Genomic DNA, 11,008 nt, shown 5'->3' with positions numbered 1-11,008 from the left:
GCTTTCAGCACGGTGCAGAGCAGCTTTCAGCAGGGTGCAGAGCAGAGCAGCTTTCAGCAGGGTGCAGAGCAGAGCAGCTTTCAGCGCGGTGCAGAGCAGCTTTCAGCAGGGTGCAGAGCAGAGCAGCTTTCAGCAGGGTGCAGAGCAGCTTTCAGCAGGGTGCAGAGTAGCTTTCAGCACGGTGCAGAGCAGCTTTCAGCACGGTGCAGAGCAGAGTAGCACTCAGCACGGTGCATAGCAGCTTTCAGCACGGTGCAGAGCAGCTTTCAGCAGGGTGCAGAGCAGAGCAGCTTTCAGCAGGGTGCAGAGCAGAGCATCTTTCAGCAGGGTGCAGAGTAGCTTTCAGCATGGTGCAGAGCAGACTTTGTCTTCATCTCAAATGGCACCCTATTCCTTATGTAGTGCACTACTGTTGACCATCTTCCCCTTTTTCTTTTGCTCCACTGTTAACTTCTCCCTCCTTTTTTGGTCTGTTTTCTTCCTTTCTCCCTCTTTACCACTTTCATGTTTTGTCTCACCCTCCCCTTCTGCTTCCCTTCTGTTGTCTCACCCTCTACTTCCTCCCTCCCGCCCTCTTTCCCCAGATCACCAACCGCTACATCTACGACACAGTGCTGCTATTGGCCAACACTTTCCACAGGAAGCTGGAGGACAGAAAGTGGCACAGCATGGCCAGCCTCACCTGTATCCGCAAGAACTCTAAGCCCTGGCAAGGAGGACGGCCTATGCTGGACAATGTCAAAAAGGTACTGGTCCATATAGGGGGTATTTCTTAGAGACAGCAGTTTCTCCTGACTACCAGACCAGGTTATAGACCAAGGATATTCAAATCCGAGCCTGGAGGTCCGGAGTACTGCTAGTTTTCTGTTCTGCCTGGTAATAATTGCACCCACCTGGTGTCCTGGTCCTTGATAATGCTTGCGTCCCAAATTGAACCCTATGAACTATATAGTGCACTACTTGTGATAAGGGCCCATATGGTTTTGGTTGAAAGTAGTGTCGTGACGTTGTATTAGTTAATGTGACGACTGTTGCTCATCGAATGATTAAAGGTTTCTAATTGCGTGATTAACTGAATCAAGCAATTATTAACTGATTAACCTGGGGCACCATGGGAAAATTTGTTTTATTGAGTTTCTATTTCCCAAAATAACTCAAAGAATATCAGAATAACTATTTTACAACAGCCGCTAATTAACCAGTTACCTCTACAGTCTCGTTCTGAACGTCGCATAATCCGGGAATCTGCACGGACCCGGGTCTCACCAATGAGTTCGGACCCGGGTCTCACCAATGAGTTCGTACCACACCAATCTTAGCATTTATTTACTAGAAAGCTAAAATGATGATAAAAGATATACATACACAAAAACACATTCTAGGCTATTTATTAGAACTTAGTATAACGGGCCAATACACTATGGCACGTGTTACCCAAAATGGGGATTTAAAAGAGAGAGAAAAAGAGAAAGTACACGAGAGAAATATACATTTGGGTGAATTTGTCAGCTATGCTTATTCTATCCCTAGCCTTGCCCCAAACTGCCGCTCTTATGGGTCAGAATATAATGATGTAATTACGTGGGGAAGGTTTCTCCGGTGCAACTCTTTGGTTGTCCTCACGATGTCAGTGTCCTTTTGGCTTAGGAGTCTGTTCCCTCGCCCTTGCTCTGGAAGGGCTCTTCTGAGGACAGACAGCTCTGTAGCTCAGAACTCACAGCGTAGGAATGAAACAGTGTAGATACCCCGATTCGATGAGGAGTGGAGCTAGGTGGTTCGACTTGAATTCACCCGCTTAGACACAGCTACTCATCCGTAGCTTGGGTAGAAAAAGATTTCTTTGTCTTCAAACTTGTGTTGCGTTTTTGGGTTCGTTGACCTTTTTAGACCTCGGCTGCAGCTTGGGTCACGTAGTCTTATCTGTACATTCTTCACGCACAGGTTTTATACCCTCGTGTCAGAAGTGGGCGTAACCGCCTTTAGGGCAATCTCTGGGCGTACCAAGTTAAGAGCAAGGTCTAGATTTGACTCAAATCCAATTTTAGACAACTTCACATTTCATCTTTACCAAAACATTCTCTTTGATTTGGACATTTTCCATACAACATCCAATGTATAAACATCAAACATATACTAGGTAAACTGTTGACGTTACAATGTTTTCGTAATAACGTCATCTATTCTTTAATAACAAAACGAAAATGACATACATTTTCATATTCCGTCTATCGTCATGAACACCATTGTGGCTGATGGAAACCATTGTTCCAAAGTCCCTTTATTGCATGTTTAATGTTCTGAGGCTGGTTCTCCATAGTAACAGGACAAATGAATGTTGTCTGTGGCCTAAGATTTACCATGGGTGTGAGGGGTCATAAAACCCCCACACCTTCAGACCCCTAGATCTCTCCTCCTCTTTTGGGGTTGAGAGATAATCTGTAGGGTTGTGGTCTCCTGTAACCTGACCTGATCAGGACAGTCATGACAGTAGTATGCTATATAGGAGATAGGATGTTATTTGGGATGCAGACTACAGTGCCTTGCGAATGTATTCATCCCCCTTGGTGATTTTTCCTATTTTGTTTCAATACAACCTGTAATTTAAATTGATTTTTATTTTTATTTCATGTAATGGACATACACAAAATCATCCAAATTGGTGAAGTGAAATGGAAAAATGTACTTTTCTATAAAGCCCCTAAATAAGATCTGGTGCAACCAATTACCTTCAGAAGTCACATTATTAGTTAAATAAAGTCCACCTATGTGCAATCTAAGTGTCACATTATCTGTCACATGATGTCAGTATATATACACCTGCATCTGAAACACCACTAAGCAAGGGGCACCACCAAGCAAGCGACACCATGAAGACCAAGGAACTCGCCAAACAGGTCGTCGACAAAGTTGTGGAGAAGTACAGATTAGTTGGGTTATAAAAAAATATCTGAAACTTTGAACATCCCACGGAGCACTATTAAATCCATTATTAAAAAATAGAAAGAATATGGCACCACAACAAACCTGCCAAGAGAGGGCTGCCCACCAAAACTCACGGACCAGGCAAGGAGGGCATTAATCAGAGAGGCAACAAAGAGACCAAAGATAACCCTAAAGGAGCTGCAAAGCTCCACAGCAGAGATTGGAGTATCTGTCCATAGGACCACTTTAAGCCGTACACTGGGCTTTACGGGCTGGGCTTCATGGAAGAGTGGCCAAACAAAAGCCATCGCTTAAATAAAGAAATAAGCAAACACATTTGATATTCGCCAAAAGGCATGTGGGAGACTCCCCAAACATATAGAAGAAGGTACTCTGGTCAGATGAGACTAAAATTGAGCTTTTTGTCCATCAAGGAAAACACTATGTCTGGCGCAAACCCAACACCTGTCATCACCCCGAGAACACCATCCCCACAGTGAAGCGTAGTGGTGGCAGCATCATGCTATGGGGATATTTTTCATCAGCAGGGACTGGGAAACTGGTCAGAATTGAAGGAATGATTGAAGGCATTAAATACAGGGAAATTCTTGAGGGAAACCTGTTTCAGTCTTCCTTAGATTTTAGACTGGGACTGAGGTTCCCCTTCCAGCAGGAGAATGACCCTAAGCATGCTGCTCAAGCAACACTTGAGTGGTTTAAGGGGAACATTTAAATGTATTAGAATGGCCAAGTCAAAGCCCAGACCTCAATTCAATTGAGCATCTGTGGTATGACTTAAAGATTGCTGTACACCAGCGGAACCCAACCATCTTGAAGGAGCTGGAGCAGTTTTGCCTTGAAAAATGGCAAAAATCCCAGTGGCTAGATGTGCCAAGCTTATAGAGACATACACCAAGAGACTTGCAGCTGTAATTGCTGCAACAGGTGGCTCTCTAATTCTGAGTTATAAGGCAACAAAATAGGAAAAATGCCAAGGGGGGTGAATTTTTTCGCAAACCACTGTATGAATGGGATAGCCCTTCAAGGGTGGACGTCATCTCATCTGCCCCCACTTTTATCTCAGAGGGGACCTTTGAAATGGATATGAAGTTAGGGACACTGTCTTAGGCATTGAATAAAGCCCTGGTGGCCTTGGCGTTGTTGTCGTGTTGAGGTGACATCGTGCTCTCCAGAGCTGCTGTGTTAGTGCAGGACAGGACGTGATGTTAACACCTTCTCCATCCCTGTGGCCGTAGCTCCTGGGGAGTGTGCTGTACCTTTCGACACGTGTCTGCACACACACACACACACACACACACAGAGAGAGACAGACACACATACACACACACAATCAGTGAAAGTGACACCGGCCCTGCTGTAGGGAAGGTGAGCCAACAAAGGTCGAGTCCCAATAATTCAGTCCCTCTCCAACCAGTCCTGAGACTGGTTGTATGTGTGAGGTGTTCTCTCCTGCACCTGCTGCCGGCTGTTGTAATAACTGTGGTGATGTTAATGTGGCGTATGCCTTGTTATTTTACTGTAAACCAGCCACGTAATGGGCCCATATTACATTCCCCAGGGTTTCCTCATTGGACCAATGTTCTACGGCTTCATTGGCGGAACGGACTGTTTATTGGCTTTTCAATGCATGCGTTTGGGTGAACTTGCCCGTATACTGCTCAGCTCTCCTAATTGGACAGCTAATTAATCCTGTCAGCGCAGTATTGGTGCAATACATTTACAACAATTGTCTTTGTTTTAATTAGACCTACAATTTGGAAAGAGGGAGGGGGGGGGGTCTCTGCACTCGTTTGTGATGTTGGAGAGCTTTGGGGAGATGAAAGGCTACTCATGGTGTGGTGCTTTGTTCGTGGCTGCCGAGCACTCTTTATGTTTAAGCCTGCTCTCATTTAGCAAAAGAAGAACACATTAAGAGTAAATGAACAACAAGCGATTATGATCATGACTTTAATGTAACAGGCTGCATGTAGATGAATAAATATGTTCCCAATGCGGGCGGTCACGTTGTTGTGCTCTCGAACGCAGCGTTGCAGACAGGGCTACCATCAGTGCAGGTGTAATGCAGGCTGAATTATGAAAGGGGTGTGAGTGGAGCGAGGCATAGAATTACTTGATTCATAGCCTCTGTACACATCAACGGAAATATCAAGCGAGAGGATTTCTCTTGAAAAAGCCCCACACTTACAAGTGTAGGATATTAATTTGATCACCCTGTTACAGGAGAACTGCCGGAGAATGCAATTCAGGAAATTAAAAACATTTTAAAACTTTAAAACTGTATTGTATTTGAGGTTTAAAAAGACTTCTGAAGTTTGTAATTTTCACTTTGAAATTTCAGACTAGATTTGTTCTCATGAAAAATGTATCAACCCCAACAAAAATGTCCATGACGTATAATCCACATAATAATTCACATTTCCTGTTGCTCCAGGATTATTTTCCTGCTGTAGCAAACTGGCTCAAATTAAGATCCTACATCTGGAACAAACCAGGTAATCACTTTACAGTGTCTAGGCTGGAGGGTTGAAGGTGTCTTATTATCTATCACGTTTTCCAACGGGCCCATGAAATAGCAGACACATTTTCCCCAACGGGCCCATGAAATAGCAGACATTGTCCAGAGTGACGAGATCTTTTATTAAAACCATTTTCAATGTTTTATGACTTTTTCTGGGAATACTTCTTTGGTAGTTTCTTTGACCTTTACTAATCACTCTTGTACAGTACAGTGTCCATATTAGTACAGTCTCAGTCTCATGAGGAATAGTTTTAATCTCAGCAGGATTTTCTAAAAACCCTCTTTGTGTTTGTGTTTGTGCTGTGCCTTACAGTCTGGAGTGAGTGGTCTGACTGGCTTCCTGGAGTTTACAGACAACGGAACCAACCCCAACATCTACTTTGAGATCCTGGGGACCAACTATGGCGAGGACAGGGGCAGGGGTGTCAGTAAGGTAAAAGAACACAACGTTATTCTTAATCAAATGATCTTGGGTTAGATTCCCGCTGGGGTCACCATACAAAAAAATGATGCACGCATGACTGCAATTCGATTTAGATAAAAGCATCTACTAAATGCTATACAGCCATGTTATTATTATTATTATTATTAAAACAATCTTGTTCCTGTTATTATTGTTGTTGTTGACTATTCTCCACGGGATGCTGATTGATGTTTATAAAACAGAAACATTTTCTCTGAGATTGGCTATAAATCTGCAACTTTTTTTCTCTGCCCAATGGCAAAATGTGTAGAATTGCTAGAAGTGAGCTGTTTTCAAAGAATTATTAAATAAACAATACGTTTTGCAGTTGGGGGGGGGGTTATCTGACCTTGCGTGGTGGCCTTACGAAATAGGTTGAAGGGTGAGGATTGAAGAGGAGGGGTGAGACTTGAGTTATGAGACTAGGTGAGGTCTGAGGAGGAGGAATGAAGAAGTTCCTAATATGTATTCCGTACCGGTGACTGGTGCGCTGTCTCTGTAGGTCTGACTTACGTGCTGTCTCGAGGATGGAGCACTGTGTTTCATGCAAGCAGGCAGATTTGGCTGCCACAGTGACACAAAATAGATAAATAACCTTTAGAACAGTGTCCTATACAAAGTATGTTTGGTAGAAATACTGTGATGTTTGGGGTGGCAGGTAGCCTAGTGGTTAGAGCATTGGACCAGTCACTGAAAGGTTGCTGGATCAAAACCCTGAGCTGATAAGGTAAAAATCTATCATTCTCAGCCTGAACAAGGCAGTTAACCCACTGTTACCCGGTAGGTTGTCATTGTAAATAAGTGTACATCTAATTATTAAGTGTTACCTAGAGTGTTACCTACTATATTATTTTCCCAGTTCTTCTCATATACAGTACCAGTCAAATGTTTGGACACATCTACTCATTCAAGGTTTTATTTTACTATTTTCTACATTGTTGAATAATAGTGAAGACATCAAAACTATAAAATAACACATATTGAATCATGTAGAAACCAAAAAAGTGATAAACAAATCAAAATATATTTTATATTTGAGATTCTTCAAAGTAGCCACCCTTTACGTTGATGACAGCTTTGCACATTACATTACATTACATTTACATTTAAGTCATTTAGCAGACGCTCTTATCCAGAGCGACTTACAAATTGGTGCATTCACCTTATGACATCCAGTGGAACAGTAGTGCATCTAAATCTTTTAAGGGGGGTGAGAGGATTACTTTATCCTATCCTAGGTATTCCTTAAAGAGGTGGGGTTTCAGGTGTCTCCGGAAGGTGGTGATTGACTCCGCTGTCCTGGCGTCGTGAGGGAGTTTGTTCCACCATTGGGGGGCCAGAGCAGCGAACAGTTTTGACTGGGCTGAGCGGGAACTGTACTTCCTCAGTGGTAGGGAGGCGAGCAGGCCAGAGGTGGATGAACGCAGTGCCCTTGTTTGGGTGTAGGGCCTGATCAGAGCCTGGAGGTACTGAGGTGCCGTTCCCCTCACAGCTCCGTAGGCAAGCACCATGGTCTTGTAGCGGATGCGAGCTTCAACTGGAAGCCAGTGGAGAGAGCGGAGGAGCGGGGTGACGTGAGAGAACTTGGGAAGGTTGAACACCAGACGGGCTGCGGCGTTCTGGATGAGTTGTAGGGGTTTAATGGCACAGGCAGGGAGCCCAGCCAACAGCGAGTTGCAGTAATCCAGACGGGAGATGACGAGTGCCTGGATTAGGACCTGCGCCGCTTCCTGTGTGAGGCAGGGTCGTACTCTGCGGATGTTGTAGAGCATGAACCTACAGGAACGGGCCACCGCCTTGATGTTAGTTGAGAACGACAGGGTGTTGTCCAGGATCACGCCAAGGTTCTTAGCGCTCTGGGAGGAGGACACAATGGAGTTGTCAACCGTGATTGCACACTCTTGGCATTCTCTCTTTTGTCCCACCCCCCACACATGCGGAGACCTCACCTGGCTTAACTGGTGCCTCCAGAGATGCAACCTATCTCATCATCCCTCAATGCCTAGGTTTACCTCCACTGTCCTCACATCCTACCATACCCTTGTCTGTACATTATGCCCTGAATCTATTCTACCACGCGCAGAAATCTGCTCCTTGTATTCCGAACGCACTAGACGACCAGTTCTTATAGCCTTTAGCCGTACCTTTATCCTACACCTCCTCTGTTCCACTGGTGATGTAGAGGTGAATCCAGGCCCTGTAGCCCCCAGTACTACACCTATTCCCCAGGCACTCTCATTTGTTGACTTCTGTAACCATAAAAGCCTTGGTTTCATGCAAGTTAACATCAGAATCCTCCTCCCTAAGTTTGTGTTATTCACTGCTTTAGCACACTCCGCCAAACCTGATGTCCTAGCTGTGTCTGAATCCTGGCTTAGGAAGGCCACCAAAAATTCAGAAATTTACAGAACTACAACAATTTCTGTCAAGATAGAACTGCGAAAGGGGGCGGTGTTGCAATCTACTGCAGAGATAGCCTGCAAAGTTCTGTCATACTATCGAGGTTTGCGCCCAAACCATTCGAGCTTCTACTTTTAAAAATCCCCCTTTCCAGAAACAAGTCTCTCACTGTTGCCGCCTGTTATAGACCCCACTCAGCCCCCAGCTGTGCCCTGGACAGCATATGTGAATTGATTGCCCCCGATCTATCTTCAGAGTTTGTACTGTTAGGTGACCTAAACTGGGACATGCTTAACACCCCGGCCGTCCTACAATCTAAGCTAGATGCCCTAAATGTCACACAAATTATCAATGAACCTACCAGGTACAACCCTAAATCCGTTAACATGGGCACCCTCATAGATATCATCCTGACCAACTTGCCCTCAAAATACACCTCTGCTGTCTTCAACCAGGTTCTCAGCGATCACTGCCTCATTGCCTACATCCGTAATGGGTATGCGGTCAAACGACCACCCCTCATCTCTATCAAACGCTCCCTAAAACACTTCACCAAGCAGGCCTTTCTAATTGACCTGGCACGGGTATCCTGGAAGGATATAGACCTCATCCCGCCAATAGAGGATGCCAGGTTGTTTAAAAAAAAACTTTCCTCACTATCTTAAATAGTTCAAAATTTGCACACACTGTACATAGATGTTTCTATTGTGTTATTGACTGTACGTTTGTTTATCCCATGTGTAACTCTGTCTTGTTTTTTTTGTCATACGGCTTTGCTTTATCTTGGCCAGGTTGCAGTTGTTAATGAGAACTTGTTCTCAACTGGCCTCCCTGGTTAAATTAAGGTGAAATGAAATACAAATTACAATTTAAGATGCTTGTTCCACCATTGGGATGCCAGGACAGGAAAGAGCTTTGACTGGGAGCGACCAGAGGTGGCAGAACGGAATGCTTGGGTTGTGATGTATGGTTTGAACATACCCTGAAGGTAAGGTGGTGCAGTTCCCCTTGCTGCTCCATAGGCAAGCACCAGGGTCTTGAAGATGATGAGATCTTTGACTGGAATCCAGTGGAGTGTGTGGAGGAGTGGGGTGACATGGGAGAAAATAGGAAGACTGTATACCCACTTCTGCTGCATTCTGGATAAGTTGCAGGGAATTGATGGCGAAGTGGGGAGCCCAGCCAACAGAGAGTAGTCTAGACGGGAGATGAAAAGTGCCTGGATTATAACTTGTGCCACTTCCTGTGTGAGGAAAGGTCGTACTCTACGACCAGTGTAGAGCATGAACCTGCAGGAGCGAGTGACTGCTTTATTGTTTGCAGAGAACGATAGGGTGTTGTTCAGGTTCTCGTTAAGCTTCTTTGCACTCTGGGAGGGTGACACTGTGGAGTTGTCAACCGTGATGGAGAGGTCTTTGAGCAGGCATGCCTTCCCTGGGAGGAAGATCAGCTCCGTCTTGTCGAGGTTGAGCTTGAGGTGGTGGGCTGACATCCAAGCAGAGATATCTGACAGGCTTTCAGAGATGCGTGTTGCCACCTGGGTGTCAGAAGGGAGGAAGGAGAAAAATAATTGAGTGTTATCTGCATAGCAATTATAGGAGAGACCATGTGAGGATATGACAGAGCTGAGTGACTTGGTGTATAGAGAGAAGAGGAGAGGGCCTAGAACCGAGCCCTGGGGGACACCAGTAGTGAGAGTACGTGGTGCAAAAACAGACCCTCTCCACGTCACCTGGTGGTTGACAAAGTCATCTGCAAGGAGGGAGGAGGGAGAGGGAAGAGTGTGGAGTATTAAGGATGGAGGATAAAGTGGAGAATAGTTTCCCAGGGTTGGAAGCAGATGTTTAAAATTTAGAGTGATAGAAAGCATCTTTAGCAACAAATATAGCAGAAGAGAAGGTAGAGAGGAAGGAGTGGAAGGAATATACAGTGAAGGTCCACCAAAAGTTTAGTTTTCCTCCATTTCCGCTCATATGCCCGCAACCCTGTTCTGTTAGCAGTGAGTAACTCAGCAACGAAGCAGGAGGGGAAGGTCGGACCGACCGGGAGGAAAGAGGACAGTGAGAGTCAAAGGACGCAGAAAGGGAGGATAGCAGACGGAAGAGAGGACATGATAGAAGAGAGGGGGAGTAGAGGGAGAGAGAGAGCGAAGATTGCGGATGACCATCTGGGTGGAGCTGAGTGGGTTGGGGGAAATCAGAGATATATAGGGGGTTGCAGTAAGATTAGAAGGCTAACAGCCTCTAGTGAAGATGAGGTCAAACGTATTGCCTGCCTTGTGAGTGGGAGGTGACTGGGAAAGGGTGAGGTCAAAGGAGGAAAGAAATGAATTGAAATCAATCGTCGGGAGGTTAAAATCGCCTTTGAAGTGCCTTTGAATGGGGTATGTTTGTAGGTGACAGGTGCACCTGTTGTGTTGTGGGGCGACTCAATATGAGGATGGTGTTCTGTACACTAAGTGTACTTCAACTACTCTGAAACAAAGTGTGACTTTGATATGTTAATACATGCCTAGATTATACGTCTAGATTATATTGTTGCACTATCAATATACTCTGCAATATACTCTGCCTATAGTATGTTTCATTTTGGAGTGTCTGCAAATCTGAGGGGGAGGTGCAGGGGTTAAGAGTTGTCCCAAATTCCCCTCTACTTCCTATATAGTGCACACATTTTGACCAAGG

At 44.9% G+C, this 11,008-nt stretch overlaps 1 protein-coding gene across 1 annotated transcript in view; it reads left to right on the top strand.

Moving 5' to 3' along the window:
* Positions 1–347: 347 nt before the first annotated feature.
* Positions 348–11,008, top strand: part of LOC115111156 (glutamate receptor ionotropic, delta-2-like) — a 209,404-nt gene continuing 198,743 nt past the window's right edge. The window contains exons 1-3 of the mRNA XM_065011130.1: positions 348–398; positions 585–746; positions 5,775–5,894. Coding sequence (XP_064867202.1) covers positions 348–398; positions 585–746; positions 5,775–5,894 — 333 coding nt within the window. The remainder of the gene's footprint in view (positions 399–584; positions 747–5,774; positions 5,895–11,008) is intronic.

Source organism: Oncorhynchus nerka, linkage group LG27, assembly GCF_034236695.1.
Source record: "Oncorhynchus nerka isolate Pitt River linkage group LG27, Oner_Uvic_2.0, whole genome shotgun sequence".
NCBI classification, from domain to species: domain Eukaryota; kingdom Metazoa; phylum Chordata; class Actinopteri; order Salmoniformes; family Salmonidae; genus Oncorhynchus; species Oncorhynchus nerka.
This window is presented reverse-complemented; position numbering and strand designations above follow the sequence as displayed.